The 17,512-nt window shown below is 41.6% G+C and overlaps 2 protein-coding genes across 4 annotated transcripts; one reads left to right on the forward strand and one right to left on the reverse strand.

Annotated features, from left to right (window-relative positions):
• Positions 1-788: 788 nt before the first annotated feature.
• Positions 789-8,111, forward strand: stmn2b (stathmin 2b). Of its 2 annotated transcripts, none has more exons than XM_043218167.1 (5): positions 789-1,056; positions 5,318-5,413; positions 5,751-5,926; positions 6,051-6,242; positions 6,974-8,111. In XM_043218167.1, the coding sequence occupies exons 1-5, from the start codon at positions 1,038-1,040 to the stop codon at positions 7,031-7,033; spliced, it is 543 nt and encodes a 180-aa protein (XP_043074102.1). In that variant the 5' UTR covers positions 789-1,037; the 3' UTR covers positions 7,034-8,111. The 2 variants fall into 2 exon arrangements, with proteins under 2 accessions (XP_043074102.1, XP_043074103.1); XM_043218168.1 differs by lacking the exon at positions 789-1,056 and adding an exon at positions 1,129-1,147.
• On the reverse strand, positions 7,411-13,715 carry hey1 (hes-related family bHLH transcription factor with YRPW motif 1). Of its 2 annotated transcripts, XR_006247085.1 has the most exons (6): positions 13,555-13,715; positions 13,277-13,352; positions 13,076-13,159; positions 12,497-12,578; positions 11,201-12,067; positions 7,411-7,443 (listed from the first exon to the last, which is right to left on the reverse strand). XR_006247085.1 is itself a non-coding variant. In XM_043218166.1 (5 exons), the coding sequence occupies exons 1-5, from the start codon at positions 13,638-13,640 to the stop codon at positions 11,454-11,456; spliced, it is 942 nt and encodes a 313-aa protein (XP_043074101.1). In that variant the 5' UTR covers positions 13,641-13,715; the 3' UTR covers positions 10,240-11,453. The 2 variants fall into 2 exon arrangements, 1 of the variants encoding a protein (XP_043074101.1); XM_043218166.1 differs by lacking the exon at positions 7,411-7,443 and having other exon boundaries at positions 10,240-12,067.
• Positions 13,716-17,512: the final 3,797 nt, after the last annotated feature.

A 17,512-nucleotide genomic window follows, 5' to 3' on the forward strand; every position in this document is an offset into this window, starting at 1 on the left:
TCTAAATCACTTTGTTCAGACACCAGAACTTTTATTATTTATTGTGCAGTCTTTGCTTCTTTCATAATTCATGCTTGCATAGACTGCGATGAGCATTTCTAACGGGTGCTGGAGCTGGAAGTGCATGTACATGTGATGATAAGTCATAGCTGAATGAGACTACACGGGCATGCTTATTATGGATAGGTATTTTGTAAAAAGGTATTTTGTAATTTTGTATTTTTCATTTTAGCTGTACTACACCAAGAATTACGCTGACACGTTTATATGTCATCATCAGCTACATTGGTGCTGTTCATTTCATATAAAGTAACTGTAATAATTTTAAATAAAAAAAACAACTAAAACCTTACTGACAGATATTGAGACTTGTGACGCACATAAAGGCATCAAGCATAACACAGCCATTTAATCTTAAGAGACCCTTGATAATACTGGGAGGGGCACGCCGTGTCCCAGTGCTGCTCCTATAACAGCATCTCCTCGGATTTATGTAAAATATGTATAAAATACCGTGCAAGTGCGCGGCGTATTATGCATAGGCATCATTTACATCATCGTAGTGAATACCGTTACGGAAGATGGAGCTTTATGCATCTGATACAGTGATGACAGACACAGCTATTCTGATAAAACCATCCTCATCCAGAGATTATTCGCGCTCCATGTAGGTTACTGTATCCAATGACACGCCGGCGCTTCCAGTAACCACCGTCGCCCGACGCAGATTATCATATAAAATGAATATAAATCAACGAGAGCTGAGCATGAACGGGCTGCACCACTGCTGAAGAAGGGGGGGAGACGCAATTAGTCACCTTGTGCGCTCCTGACAAGCTCCTGTACGTTAAACCGGGCGCGTTACAGCCGTTCACTCGGAAGTGCGCGTGAAGGGACAGCAGCAGCCAATCTGATCGACCGCACGCACTCTTTCCCTCAGAGCGCCGTTCTGCTGACTCAGTGCCTTATCAGAGAGAACCGCTTCCTCGCCACCGAACAGACCCGAGACGCACCAGGCACCGCAACAACTCCCAGCCATGGCCAAAACCGCGATCGGTAAGACAAACCTCCCTTCGTTTTGTTCGCCGGTGCGTGTCTCTTTGATGCCGAGAGATTCACAATAGACCCCGATGCGGGAGAATCAGAGGTCAGTCGGATGAAAAAATGATTTTGGTTTATATAAACTAGATATATAAATCTCCTTCCACGCATGCTGTTTTATTTTCAAATATGGCTGTGCGTTTCGGTCGCACCCCGGCTGCCTGCTCACTTTTGCTTTATAAAGACTTTATAAATGAGAAAAAGCATTAAATGGTGGTATTACAGAGCGCGTCTCTTAAAATACACCGAGGCGTGCTTTAAAAATGCCTTATAATGATTTTCTTACGGTGCACCTGCCGGCTCATGCATCTCCAGCATAATGCAGAAGGACCCCACCCAAGATCCAGCTCCGTGTTTCAGCCTTCAGAAAAGCCCGTAACGCCCGGCGATGCCCGACTCAGAACAGTTCAAACCTTTTGCCATCCTCTATGCATCGCATTTTTGATCCTTTTTGTAAAACGAGCTAGGTGTGGCTGGTATATTTGCAGCCAAACAAAGCTTAAATGGGGAAATGCAGCCTGGTAATGAATTAAGGCGTTTGAAAAAGCTCATAGTTTTTTTTTATCATTGTGGGTATGTTCTTAATAAAGACCATATTCCTCAATTATTGCCACTTGTGACAATTCATAGTTCGGTAATTGGTTCATAGTCGGTGGTTTCTTCTCTAATTTGGGAGCATGACTCACTAGCCGGTGGGTTTATTAAAGACTGTCTGCATTTTTATTTCATCTCATTCATAATGAATGTATAAGATTGTATTCTCACACCTACAGTGACATAGGCGGTCCACCAGCACACGTCGCGCGTTTAAATTCAATTCGTAATTCATAAAAACCTCCTTGCCGATTATAAACGAGTTCTTAAGGTGTAATTGTAGATCTGCATGTGCGTGCTTTCCTTCACACCATTTCCAGCGCCGTTAGAGAGGCAGACTGCAGCATCAGATGATTGATGTTTTAAATGGAAGCGTGTCAGGGCTCAAGTCGTCTCGCCGGTAAGCGTGTCTCAGTGCTGTTGTGATTCTGGATTACGTTGTAGGCGGCCAAACTGGGGCATACCATAGACGAGGTGTACGTCGGCTTCATTGCATGTTTGCGAGACGCCTGCAGGGCAGGGCACTGGTGGACTCTATGTAGGGTGAATGTTTCTGTTCTAGTTCTCATCTCGTTTAGAATGTTAAATGACAGCTTGAAGAGACATTTATTTTGTGGAAAACCACTTACGTTCACTTGATCCTGCCTTGCAACGCAATTACGCGCAGCGGTGTCTTTAGGATATTTCATTTCATTTCACAGAACACACAAGAAATGCACCGACGAATGCCTGCGGGAATCCTCCCGCTAATGAGAAAGAACATGCCAGTCAATATGATCAATACACTTGGAATATTTATAGGGCTTAAGAGAGCTGGCAGAAAGACCTCGGTGTGTTTGTCAGCAGCATTTATACCTCTAAAGTCAACCAGATCAAAATAAGAAAATTAGATCTTAATTTATGCATAATAAGCTCTGTTATTATGACTCAACTAAAAGCACTGCTTATCTAATTTGACTCTTAATTTAATGATTGGATAACTGGCCCCAAAATCGTTGTCAGAATACATAGCAAAACATAAATAACTGACAGGTGCCTGTGTTTCTCATATATACTTTGTAGATCTCCTAAACGTAACCTTGTTACGGTCTATGGTTACTGGACTGCTGAAGAAAGTGTGACTAATCCAATCAAACTCCATTAATCATTAACCTAACAGGAAGTTCACATATGCATATTCAGCAATGCTGCACAACAGTGGGGTGCGGCTATTGCTTTTTAAGATTAGTGATTTTTTTTAACAATTTAATTTCAACTATATATATGTATAATGTCATTATAAACTCATTTTTGATTAAAAGTTTCATAAGGACTCAAGTCAGTTTTATTCATTAAAATGAGGTAAAGTGACTTTAGTGTGAATGGATGATATTTCCTGAACACTGTGAGCTCATCTGGAGGGGCATTTGTCCGTGCAGCTGCAGTGGACAGAACATATGTGTGCGAGAGAAAGCGGAGAGTGGGAGGGGCCATTATTGATTTCCAGGGTGGGCATGCTGATGCATTATCAAACAAACCACACAAAGGACTTTTCGCTCGCCCAATGGCACATGGAAATATATTATTATGCATATATTCTATATAACAATCTGTGACAACAAGAAAATTTACTTAATGTAAAAATTCTATATATATATATATATATATATATATATATATATATATATATATATATATATATATATATATATATATATAATATATAAAAAGTTAGTATTAGAATATTATCTTATATAAACTCATATGCAATGCATAAACACACTCAAAACTAGATTAAAATTGTGCTTGCATGTAAAAATGAGTGCATAAAATTATGATATACAAAAAAACAGTTATTTCAACGTACAAAGAATTGCTTACTGTAACACAATGCAGTAGGTTATTGTCCTGTTACATCAGTAATCAATGTAGTCTTTGACCAGTTAGCCCAATATGCACTTCTCAAACCAAGGGTGTGGTCTCCAGTCAGTGATTACTCTGTTTCTAATTCAAAGCTAATATTTTGAGCAGAAGCTCTCGATTAGAGCACACTTTTGCACACGTACAGATGCAGTCGTCTGTGTGAGATCCTTTTCACCTGCTCACCAGCCGGCTGACCTGAATTACTCGCTTCAGCGAGCCGTCTATCGTCCTTATCTCACTCTGACTAGACAGCGGGAGAGAGATGCTTACCGAGGTCTGGGAATACTCCGTATCACAGCGTTAAACCTCCACCGCCACCCCCTCAGTTCACCGGAAGAAATGGTTTGCTCCAGTAATTACTAATTAAAGCCCCCTATGCCAAAATCAGCCAGCCAGAGGGCTTTTAATCCTGGCGGGAGTGAACGCGGTGGTTCTCTCACTTCTCTCCATCCTCTATTTGTGACGGATTAATAAGCTCATCAGGGAGCGAGAGGGAGTTGATCAGATTGTTCCAGTCTCCTCTGGGTGTGGAGAGTGAAGAAAGTAGGTTGATGCTGGAAAGCATAATAACAGTCAGAAATCTAGCTGAAAAACCCGAGCGTTCATGGTTTGATAGCATCAACGCAGCGACATTGATTTATGACTTTAAATGCACCGGCCTCGGTAAACGCTGTTTTGTGTGTTCAAGGAAAATCAGGTACATTAATATGCTTCATGTAGCATCTGCCGTCACTGATGTCTGAGTGATTCAGGCTCGTTTGCGCTAAAAATGATTCTGATTTGAGGATGAGGAACGATTAGGGCAGGATCAACGCAGTCGTCATAAACCGCCACCTGGAAATCTGTCTGGCCTTGTGTTTTCTCTGGTCTTGCCGACTCACTCCCTGCACGCACACACCCTCAGTAGTCGGAGTAAAAATGGATTCCAATAAATAATGTAACACTGAAAGCTGGGCGGTGGGGGATGGGGGAGCTTGTGGTGAACATTGTCTTGTAGGAAACCAGAGCATTCGAGGACACGGCTGCTGGTTTTTCCTTAGAAAGCTCAAATGAAAACGTAGTGCTGTTTAAGGCTTGCGTGCTTTATTTATTGATTTATTGGCTGATTGTTTGATTGTTTTTTTGACCCTGAGATCTCCCACCCGCCAGCCTCTTAGCCGGGGACTCTCTACTACTTTTGGTTATAAAATATTAAAACTTAAAATAATATCAGACATTAACAAACATTAGTCACACACACACACACACACATATATATATATATATATATATATATATATATATATATATATACACACACACACACACACACACACAGAAATTTATGCACACTACACACACACATTTATGTATGTAAATATGCATATATGTGTCTGTATGTAATATATTAGTTTTATAAAGTCGAGGGACCACCTGGTTGAAAACCTTGTATACACACACACACACACACACACGCATACACATTATATTGTGTAATATTTATATATATATTTCTATCTATCTATCATACAAAATAGTTTTTTAGCTACGTTTTTCTTAGCACTTTTTTCTTAGTACTACTAATATTATTACTACTTATATTAGTCATCGTACGTCTGGTTGAAAACCTAGATGATTTGGGTTATTTTCTGCAACATTAACGGTGCAGTTTTGAATAATCATTCATAAAACAGCGAGAGAGAATCTGGGTCAATATTTTGTTTGATGTGTCTCCCCGCAGCATACAAAGAGAAGATGAAGGAGCTCTCCCTCGTCTCCCTCATCTGCTCCTGTCTCTACCCAGAGGCACGCAAGAACATCATGGGCGAGTTTGAAGGTAGGAAATGAAAACATTATACTGGTAATGAGGAGCACTGTAGAAGGAATTTACAATAACGTGCTGTGCTTTATAGTGCTCGTTCTGTCTGATATTCGTAATATAACTTTTTATTGGCCTGCATGTGTACCAGCAGTACTACACATTTATTACCTTAACAGCTAATATAGATCAATAAACGTCTGATAAATGGTCAGGGTGGCTGTTTAGCAAAGTTATACGAGCTCATTTCGTGAGCAGAAGGCAGTCGGTGCGGTTTATTGCATGGATCCGGATGCTCATAGCTCACCAAAAGTGTAGAGGAATATTCGTTGCCTGACAAATACGTGCGTTTTAGACATGGAGGTGAAACCCATTAACAAGCGGGCTTCAGGCCAGGCCTTCGAGGTCATCCTCAAGCCACCCTCTCCCACGGTCGATGGCTCCTACAGCATCACCACACCTCCCAAAAAGAGGGACATGTCTCTGGAGGACATCCAGAAGAAGCTGGAGGCAGCCGAGGACAGGAGGAGAGTGAGTTACCCATTCATTTGTATTATGTATCAGTGTGTACATTGTTTTTGAATTGTATTATTTTATTTAATGTGAACTGATAAACAGATAATTGATTTTTTTCTGCCCCGCTTTTCCTCTCCAGTCCCAGGAGGCTCAGGTCCTGAGGGCCCTGGCTGAGAAACGCGAGCATGAGAGGGATGTCCTGCTGAAAGCCATGGAGGAGAACAGCAACTTCAGCAGGATGGCGGAGGAGAAACTCATCATGAAGATGGAGCAGATCAAGGAGAACCGTGAAGCCCACATTGCAGCCATGCTGGATCGACTGCATGAGAAGGTACTTGCGCTAAAAACAGTCTGGAGATTTCTTTTTTTCTTTGTACATAACATAAATGCAGCATTAGAGACATTATTCCTCTGCCTCAAAGCTGAATTTTCAGCATCATTACTCCAATCTTCTGTCTCTTCTGATCGTTATGTGATTTAAACATGTTTATCTGTTTCTTAATATTATTAGTTGAAAACAGTTGTGACGTTTAATATTTTATGTGGAAACAGTGGTACGTTTTTTAAAGATGCTATGATAAATAGAGAGTTATGATAAAAAGAGCAGCTTTTATTTGCGTTCAGCGTTTAGGCTTAATAACGTGAAAAAAGGTAATGAAGTATTAAAAGTATCGCAAGTGTTTAAAATTAAATGCATAATTTTACCCACACTATGTACAGTACCACAGATTTTAAAAAACTTCTTGAGAAAATGGCATACTGTAACTAAAAATATCAGATATTATGATTTTTAGTGGACGGTGGATAAAAGAAGCAAAAAATCATGGCGTCGTTTTATTCAATCAATAAATAAATCAATGAAAATCTAATCTGGCTTTCTGTCACAAGAGGGCGCTACAGCACAATATTTCAGTGAGATGCAGGCTAAATGAAGGCGCCCCAAAAGGCTTTTTAAAATAACAGTGTCGTTCATTTTAATCAACAGCACATCAGCTTTCAGCTATAAACAGCTCTGATGTTTATGTTAATGGTTTACTCCATTGCTTCTCTGTGTGCTTTCAGGAGAAGCACGCTCAGGAGGTGCGCAGAAACAAAGAGCTGATGGAAGAGTTGACAGCATGAGCACATCCCTCTACACCCACTGTCCCCTCACCCCACACCACCCCTCCCGTACCTGCGCGACCCCCTCTCGCCCGCCACCGCTGCCCGTGTAGAAAAGAGCCTCTGGCACCCCACCCCTGCCCCGCCCCGCCCGCCCGCCCTGCCCCCTCACCAACAGCATCCTCCCTGATATAGTCCAGAAGACAAAAGGAACACCATTACTCCAGAAAAAAAAAAGAAATGTTTTTGATTAAATCGAAACCAGTCAAAGTGGGTGTGGTTTTTTTGTAAATACTTCCTATTTGTTTTATATGAGACGATGAAAAGTATTGAGGTGTGCCATTTTATAAGTTTCTCTCTGTATCTATCTTTCTCTTTTAGTGGATGTACTCGTTTCCTCTCTCTCTCTCTCTCTCGCTCTCTCTCTCTCTCTATCAGATCTACTACAGTTTCTCTTGTACCAGGCTTTGGTGTTCGTGAGTTTGCTGGCCAGCAATGTCTTCTCTAAAACCCAACGATCATTTTAGTGTCTCTATGTCCATGTGGAGAGAGTAAAAGCCGCCACAGTACAGTAAACACAGCCCTAACCGGTCACTATCATAGCATTTACGACGTTCTCCAGCTCTTTCTTCATACATTTATCAAAACACACACACACACGCATGCATCCGGTCAGCTTCATTTAATAAAAACGACGCGAGGAGCTGTGGGTTGAGTCACACCGAAGTCACGTGACGTCTCCCGACCCGTGTTTGACCGCAGTCTGGGTTGCATTTTTGCTGACTGTGTAACATCAACTTAGCCTTAAATTCCTGAGAATCGTTCGAAGTTCTCATTTCTGTTTCTTCAAAGATTTAGGTGATTTCACAGGGGATTTTAGGTGATAAAAATGGATGGTGTGTGTGTGTGTGTGTGTGTTAAGAGCAGTGTGGGTGGACTGTGTTACCCTGTGCCATTGCTCTTGTGTAAGTAGCTTTAATGTCACAAACCTGCCCACCTTCATCTTTCTCTTCCAGCTGTGCGATTTATTCCCTTCACACATGTAACTTTGGGAGCATAAGTTGTGGTGAATAAAGGCTTGGGGTTCTTGGAATGAGAAGATCTGTCTTTGGCTCTGTTTTTATTTCATATATCATACATTAACAGAAACACGGCTACTGTAGGCCACGAAACCGTGACAGAACCTGAAATGTAATTCTCAAGTGTACCAACAGATGGCAACACACGAATGTGCAAGAAAACAAACACGCATTTCTGCTAGCTAAACTACTTAAGTGATACTATTACTTACAAAAAAATCGTAGAAAATCAAATTCGTACGAATTAGCCACAGATTTGCCAACTGGTAAAATACGTGTTGGCTTAAACCAACTCAAAGCAGCATCCCTGCTTCAAAACATACCAGCATTTTTTTTCTTCCGCAGAGTATTTATATATTACATTGCCTATAATGCAGTTAGTACTAAACTAATATTAAATTTTAAACAATGTCAGTAGTTTAGTAGTTTGTTCAGAATTACTGCATACAGGCATATGCAGAGTCTACTGCCTTTTATTTATTTATTTTTTAAATGTAATAAATGTATTGGCTATATGCAAATATATGCATACGTGTTGAATATAAGCATTGTCACTGCTTGACCTAATTATGTGACAGAAAATGTTATTTCAGCAAGTGGCATCCAGCCATCATCATCTTGGACATATTTCATTTTGCAAAGGATTTTGTGCAAATCAGATAATATCAGATCATGAGAAAATTTGTAAATTACCCGTAGACCGCTCATTAAGGGTGTTGGATTTTGTTGCATACTATACGTTTTGACAAATATAGTGGGTCATTCGCTGTTTTATGCATGCAGTCGATTTGCATACAGCACAACGAGCATGCTATTTCAAACCTAACCATTACCGCCGCATTATCTACTTAATATTCTAGGTTTAGGAAATCCAACCATCACCTCTAGGGGGGAATAAGGGGGAAAAACATGCGATAAAAGCCTCTAAAATAGATTTAACGGCAGCTAGAGAAATAAAGAAGTGTGTTGGCAGAGTGCTGTGTGTAGGTGGGAATCTGTTTTACGGCTTTGGCTGGCAGTCACAGTGCTCGTGGTGGCGTGGGAGTGCACCACACCAGGAGCTCAGTGAGATTCTGTGATTGCTTTGGGACAAAGCTGCACTGTGCAACCCTCTCCTCCCACTTTTCCATCTCTCTCGTTCCTTCTCTTCTCTCTCCGTACCTCTCTCTTTCCTCCCGGTGCAGTCCCGGCCAGCCAGGCTGCCATTGTCCAGGATATCCCTTGGCTGTTAATGGCTTCCTGGATACATAGAGAGGCCACAGAGAGGCCCCTGGGCCGTGTTTGATATCAGTTCAAAACGCACGCATACAGGCACTGGTTCAAGCCCTTTAGAAATGTGCAGCGCCTCATCTCGATGGCATGAAAGGAACTATTCATGCCTAAAGCATTATATCACATATAAGGCTTATTGATGTATATTCACCTGTGGAGAGCGACGCTGACTGGAACCAGGCCAACAGTATAAACATGAATGTAGCTCTCTCAGACTGCAAAGTTTTAATGTAGATGTCATTTTAAAATGTTATCATTTTGATTGGGATTGCACCGGTTTTATATTTTTGGCTGATAATTTTCATGCATTGGGCAGTAATAGAAAAAGATGAATGTTAAAATTCTAATTAATAAATAATAAAATATTATAATTCATTATTAAAAGTAAATAAAAAAATAAAACCAGCCATTTAAAGTGCTACAGCTGAATTTATGCATCACACAATTATAATGTACAGTATGAAAAATAGATATGGATTTTGAGATTTGTGAAAAATGCACCCATTTAAAATTTTTGACAGATTCCAGTAAGCTGATAATTATTTTTATGTAATGTCCAAAAAAAAAACAGCAAATATTAAAATTATATTATAATTATGAATTATAATTATTTTTTAAATCTATATAAGTAAAATAAATATTTGAATTAAAACACTGATCTAAAATTGTTAATGAATTAATTTTAAATGTATATGAAGTGTAGAATATTTTATGTAAAACATTATGATGTACATTGTATTTTTTTTGTCATTAGACTGGTTACAGTTTTACATAACTGTAAAATATTGACGGATAAGGGACCAGTATATTCACATTTATATTTTTGAATGCATCAATGACAATGTCAAAAATGAAAACAGGACATGAAAACACAAGTCCAGGGTTATTAGCTACACATATCATTTTATTACAGGAAGGTCACACATGTTAGTGAGGGACAGGCACAGTACCACACCATCTCTTCCAGTACTATCTATACCCTAGTCTTATCTGATTTGCCAGTGCAAATTCCCTATTACCACAAAACTAAGAGAGAGAGAGACGATCCGGTGCATGAAGGAGGAACTCTTCAGGGAGCTCTGCTACAAACAAACCCAAGAGTGCCTTTGCTACAATTAAATTAGTGCAGTTTTTGAGAGATTGTCTACGTAGATTGTCTCTGTAAAGGTTTAACAGTGGTCGGTCCCTGCAAACAACAAATTCATAGCATTTTAAACAAATAAACACACACACACACACCGCAGGTCACTGACCAAAATCTTTATAAAAAATAAAGTACTCGTCCAGTTCAACCGAGGAATACAGAATCGCTTGCATAGGTTTCATATACATTTGCAGAGGGACCACTGCCAACTCCATTGCATAGTATTTCAATTTTATGGAAACGCTGACCGGATTCCCTCAAAAAAAAAAAATTAGCCAAATCCTGCCTGTCATTCTCAAGGAGATGATTTAGGATGCAAATATATGTGTCAATATGTAATCTAAGCACTTCCTTAGCATAATTAAAGGGATAGTCCACCGCAGAAAAGAACATTCTGTCATTTTCTTACCATAATGCCATTCCCGTATTCCTGTAATTCTTTGGGAGATATTTTAAAGACTGTTGGTAACCAAATGGTTTCGGACAAAAATTCAGTAAAAGTCAACGGGACCCGGAATGGTTTGATTACCAACATTCATCAAAATACCTTCTTTTATCTCCCAGAGATGATGGCGAGTAAACGGTGACAGAATTTTCGTTTTGGGAGAACCGTCCCTTTAAATGGACATCTGTAGTGAGTTTAACTCCATTAACACCCATTCAGCGATGCATCTCATCTGCTTTTACTCTAACCTCTCTCTCTCTCTCTCTCTATTAATATACCTTTCTCCACTGAGGGACAAAAGTACTAGATTTGTGCGAGAACCCGACCATCTCCAGAAGTCATCTCTGCTCAACCCGAGACAGGACGGCTTTAAAAGACAGGGTAACTGGAGTGGAGTACATCAGATCTGTATTCACTTTTTCCCCTTTGTACAAGTCTGCGGTTCTGTCCATCTCTTGGAAAGAGTCAGATGTTACGGAAAAAGTCATTTCTAACCGACGTTCAGAAGGCCCCTATTTCCATGCTCCAGGGCCTGTAGGGCTTCCCCAGGCTGCTGGAGGGAGCCGCGGGGCCCAGCGAGCTCGGAGACAGCAGAGGAAACGCGCTCAGCGGGAAGGGAAACGCCGACAGGCTCGAAAGTGACGTCAGGAGGGGTGGAGAAAGCTTGGATGTAGTAGGCGGCGTGAGGCCAGGGGGCAGGGAGGAACTGGGCGGCACCCGCAGCGGTCCTGTCTGCCCTGCCTCGGTAATGACCGTGCCGGTCAGCCTGCTGGGGGCGTGCGGCTCTGTGGAGGGGGCGGACGGAGACGAGGACGAGGGCGATGAGGAGCTGGAGGACGGAGGGCTGCTGGTGCTGCGCGGCTGCTGCAGGAGGAGGTGGTGAGCCAGGTGCCCCGGCGGCGTCCCGAACGCAGAGCCCCACGCCAAGTGGCCCAAACCCGAGTGAGCTTCTCTCTGAGAGGCGTAACTGTTCAGGTGCGAAACCAGCCGGATGCGGAGGGGGTCGGTGTTGTCCAGGCCCTCGATGATACTGAGGTAGCGCGCCGTCTCCGCGAGACACTCGCGGAAACCCAGGCCGCGGTAATCCATGGCCAGCGCGTGAGCGTCGAAGTAACCTGTGTGAGAGAGGGGCAGAACCGTTGAGCTCATGATCTGATAATGATTACAGCTCACGACAGGAAACGCCACGGCTCTCGCTGGGAGTGGCTGAGAGTGAAACCTAAATGATGCTAGATAAACAACCCAGATTAAAAGACACTTTACACGTCTAGTTCGTCCTGTTTCGCTCGCACAGGGGTTGGTAATTGCTTTTTTGCTGTGGGAATTTCCTCGAGCGGATTTCAAAACGTTGGTTGATCTCATAATGCGAGGTAAAGTAACACCTCGCAAGATTTGTTTGGGTAGGACTTTATAAGAACTTTTATTTTTCAGAAATATCACAGTGCGTAAAAAAAAGCACCAGTAAAATAGTGCAAGGCAAATGCAACGTTAACCAGATTTGTGGTCAAAGAGTATAAGTGCTGGTTTTAAAAAAAAAATCTTACCTTTTCCACCGGCTGCATGGAGCATCTTTAAATGATCAACGGTCATTTGCAAAATTTCTGCTTTTTCTAGTTTGGCGGAGCCCTGAGAACAAGAACAAGTGATGAGATAAGTTGTAAGGCGATCACGTGTAGCTTAATGACAAATAAGAAAGCCTGTGAGTGATATCTTTATAAAATAACCCATTTCAAAAACCACGTGCCATGTTCCTGTTTGGGTTTCGTACAGTACATTTGTGGAAAATGTTTGTTTATGCCAAAAATGTCACAATGCCAGCCCAATCAAGTATAAAGGAATCAAATATTTCCCTTGCGCCTCGAACATACATGCACAACATTTTCAAATCGTTACATTTTGAGGAGTTGTCTCGCAAAACCCTGGCTATCTTGAGGGTTGCGTGGATCCCTCGGCTTCTCAAAATGCCTTCCAGCATGTTTATTTAAAGATTTATTAGTAATAACATTGCTGAACAAAATGGCTTTGCTGATTGAGCCAAACTACTGTCAGCATTTCCTTTTCCATGTGCGGCGGCTCGACATCTGATGGTGAGATGTGAGTCAGGTGCAGTGATTGACTCTCACCTGTTTCTCAAAGGCGCTGGGCACCAGCCTGCGCAGCTCGGACAGACTGTTGTTTATCCGGTCCCTGCGGCGCTTCTCAATGATCTGTTCAAACCGATTGTGAAATCATTAGTAACAGACATCCGAGAGCGGGTACGGTCACTTGTTCAGCATTGCAGATGAGTGTTTCGCGGCTTTTGCGTGGATGAAAAACGCTCTTACCCCTCTGCGACGTTTTCTCGCTTGCACTTGAGAGGTTGTGGACGGAGACATTGAACCAAGTGGAGAATTCACGCCGCTTTAGAAACAAAACATGCACAAGATAAACATGAGCACGATTTCCTAGGTAATATTCCGCAATGCCGTTTTCATACATCTTCATTTTTGTTGGCACGTTTAACTTTATGGTTATATTCCTCCCCGGTTTGTTGCAGCTTCAACGTTTCGTTACTCCGAAATAAGCAAAACCACCCCAAATTAAGAAATGACAGCTAACTTACGCATTTTCGTCCGCGCTCTCCTTTTCCACCTCGATATTCTCGTCGAGCTCGCTGTCCGAGGAGCTAAAATCGTGATTTCTCTTCATTTTCGGTAATCTTACAGAGCGTATCCGCAGCGTGTGTCAGGTGAGGCAGAAGTTCATCCGTATGAAGCGACCAGCTTTCCCACGGTATCATTTCAACGCCGCAGCTAGCCAGAAGAGGCGTGGCTAATCGCTCGGAGAGCCAATCAAAGAACAGCTCGGAAAGACAGTTGCACGTCGGTTGTCAGCTTCCCAGTTAAGCCCCGCCCCCTTTTTGAATATGCGTACCAAAGAACCAATAGAACGCTCGTCCGTGAGTGCGGAGCCCCGCCCCCCGCTTCCGCCGGCGCTTGTGTTGTCTAGCCCCGCTAAAGGAGTGGCTGGCCGGCTGTCAGCACGCGCTGGCCGTGGGAAAGTTTCTTAGCAGAGCGCTGATAACCAATCAGGGGCGACGGCCGTCTCCGGCGCTGGAATGAATGGGGCAATTGGTTGGGGCGACGGGCGGTCTGCGAGCGAGCGTGTGAACCTGTAATCTAATACTAACTCATCCGAAGTAGTGCACTGTGTACGAGGAAGCCACCAAGTCTAAATGTAGTCCACGAAGCTCAGACATGTACCTTCTTTGACGGCATTCCCAAAGGTACATTGCAATCAAACCGACAGGCACTTTAAATGCACCGTTAAGTAGTGAGCAGTAAACGTAGCAGGGTTTTCCTTTAGCAACAATCACGTAAAATACGTAAAAAGATTATATTTTAAGGGGAAAAATATATTTACTCCTGTAGTTAAAGTTATTTTACTTTTATATATATTATGTTTAAAAAAACAACAACAACAATATAACTTCGTACAAATACAGGGATTCACAGCTAATAATATAATATAATATAATATAGTTAATATACTATATTCCATATATAAAAATAAAACAGATGGTTAAAAAAGTGATCTAAATAAACAATATGAATTCAAATGTATGTTAAATTCCATTTACAATATTTTTTCCAATTCTTTAATAATTATTGTACATTGACCTAAGTTTAATTTATCTGCATTTTATCCTAAAATATTAATGCAAATTTGCTAACAAAAAAATATTATATAAAATATATAACCTCACAGCGCATACATCAACCTATGTTCTAATTAATTTAAATTCAGTTTAAGTTTTGCAAATGACAAATATGCGTAGCGTTAATTATATCATTCTGTCAGTCAAGAAGCAGTTCGTGTTACTAAATAAGGCTGCAAGTGCATCAAGAGGATCCCCTGACCAACAGAACCCAGCTAGTAGACGTTGATGTGTGCGGCCGGCCGATACGCCGCAGCTGGATCCTTATCAGCCCATGCACATCACGGTTAATTGTCATCGGTTGTGCATACATGAATGAGAGGAAGCTCTTTGGCTGATTTCATGTTGTTATTGCTACCAGCTTCGCCTCGGCGGCATGGATGCACTTCCTCGTGTTTGCCTCTGACAGGGCTGGCAGCGGGGTGGATGGCGGGCCGTTGTGTTTGTACTCGTATGTGTGTTTTTCTATGTGCTCGGGGATGGGGGTGGCTCTTTTTGTCGCTGTAACTCAAGTTCGCAGAGGTTTCCCACGCTGTTATTTTCTACTGACGTCCGTCTTTGTTCTTGCGTCTCATCACATGTTGTGATTAGTGCTCCCTTTTGAAGGTGTGGGCCCACAACACAACAGTATTTCCCCCCACAAAGCATGCCAGAGCCTCTTCTCATTCCAAGCTTGAGGTTTTTGCTCCTCCGAGTGGGTCTCCATGTCGCCATGTTTTCATTTCAGACTCTTTATGTCCATGCCAAGAAGCCTAGTCTACCCACAAGGAGGGCAGACGATGGTTTAAAATGGACACGCTGCTTTTTAGGAGTTATGTCTCGGCGCTGTTTGGATCGCATACATCAGCAGCACTGTTTCTGTTGCGTCGCGAGCATCCAAACCGCTTCTTTTTAAAAGGGCAACAGGTTTCTGATTGCGTCCCCGCAGACCGTCTGGCCACCTCTGCCTCACGCTGCGCCGTGGCGTCGCGCGTTTCGAGCAGACAGATGTTCAGGTCCCTGAAACAATGCGTTAAACAATCCTGTCCTCCTCAGGAGGAGCAGCAGGGGGACATGTTATTGTTTATAAATAGCTATGCATTGAATCCACAGAGAAGAGGAAGAGCGGCTTTGTTTCTCTCACTGAGAGAGGAAGTGGGGCTTAATTCTCTGAGATACATGTGACACCTTGCATTGTGCCATTCGGGCATGTTTGCGGGAGTGTGTCTGTGCGCACACAGACGGATTATACTCTCATCCGAGTGGCACGGCTTCTTTTGAAGTCGGCCAACTTTGACCCACGAGCGCTGCGAGAGCTTTCCTCTTCCATTTCCAGTAAAATGACGCAACAGCGTTCTGCTAAAGTGCGTTTTTGCGGAGGAGGAAGTGTTGTAATGATGATCTGTCGGATGTCGCCTCCCATATTTGTGTGCTTTTCTCCAATGGCCTTGCATTATCCCAGCTACACCCTGTGACAGCCGACGTCTGCGTATTCAAAGCTTCAAGCGGTTTCTCCTTTATTGTTTTCCTTAAGAATTGGAACAAGGATGCTTTGATGAGTATCGCCAGCTTAAAGTTGTAATGCATGACTTTTGCCCACATTTACAGTCTGTCGAAGTCAACACATTTTTCACAATCTGGTACTGTATAATGGACTGAATCCATTCAGTCGGAGGACATCAAACGTGTTTAGGATTTTAGTAATTTTAGAAAACGTATTGATTTTATTTGTCCTCCTTTATTTTACCTCCTTGCAACAAGGCACATGCTTTTCGGCGCGAGTTTGTTGTATTTGAAAGAGCTTAAAAGAGATTCTTGTAGTCTGTTCCTACCTATTTTTCAAGGCAGACATTTTGAGTTATTAACAGCTGTTAAATTCTACTGTGCTGGGGTTTTTTATTAAACGTCATTTTTAGGTGCGCAGCGAAAGATGTTTGATGGATTCTTTGGTCGTTAATATGAGGTTGATATTGGCCCGCGCACATAAGAGACACAGTTGCTCGTAATTAGGTGTTTTAAGTTGAGGAGTGACTCGAGGTGGGTGGTCATCCACATGAACACATCAGCCACGGGACCGTGGTCAGGGAGGAAAAGGGTCTCTGAACTCTGCTGCTTTCATCTCCTCCTGTCTGCATAGTTAGTGGTGTGTGTGTGTGTGTGTGTGTGTGTGTGTGTGAGAAATAGCAAAGCTTCGACAGACATATTGTAACATTCAGCAGAGTTTAAAATACTGTTCAAAGATATGGGGTCTGTAACTTTTTAAATACTTTTCTTTAGCAAGTGACGTATAGGCATAAAAGAGTTCTGTTTTAAATGCTGTACATTTCAACTTTTTATTCTGTAAAGAATCCTGACATTGATTTTTATAGTAACATTGGTAATAATACGAAATTTTTATAAATGACATATATTCAAATGCATGTTTTTTAAAATGTTTTTTACTGCTCCGCTTTATCGCATTTTTAATCAAATAAATGTCTTAATGAGCATAATATTTCTTTGCACATTAATAAAATATTATTTTTGAGTGGAAATGTACATAATACATTAATGCTAAAATGAATAAAAAATTGGCTATTTGAAGATGTCTTAAATAAAACAATAAATAAAATATTTTAATTAATTTAAAAATGTATAAAAATTGCTTCTCTTAGATTAAACAAAAACAAATGGGCTTCTGAGTCTCCTGCACCTTTTTCTGAGAAAAAGATACTAGTAATTAGCAAAATTCTCTTTGAGATTCTCAAATGATCTCAACAATATCTCAAACTCTGCTCAAGATACAAAAGATACAAAAAAACTCAAACTCCTGTGGATTTTTACTGCATTACTGATTAGTCTATGTGGGTGCATGAGACAGAACAGCTTGGGAAACACCAGTATA

This window comes from Puntigrus tetrazona, chromosome 19 (assembly GCF_018831695.1).
Source record: "Puntigrus tetrazona isolate hp1 chromosome 19, ASM1883169v1, whole genome shotgun sequence".
In the NCBI taxonomy this organism is placed as follows: Eukaryota; Metazoa; Chordata; class Actinopteri; order Cypriniformes; family Cyprinidae; genus Puntigrus; species Puntigrus tetrazona.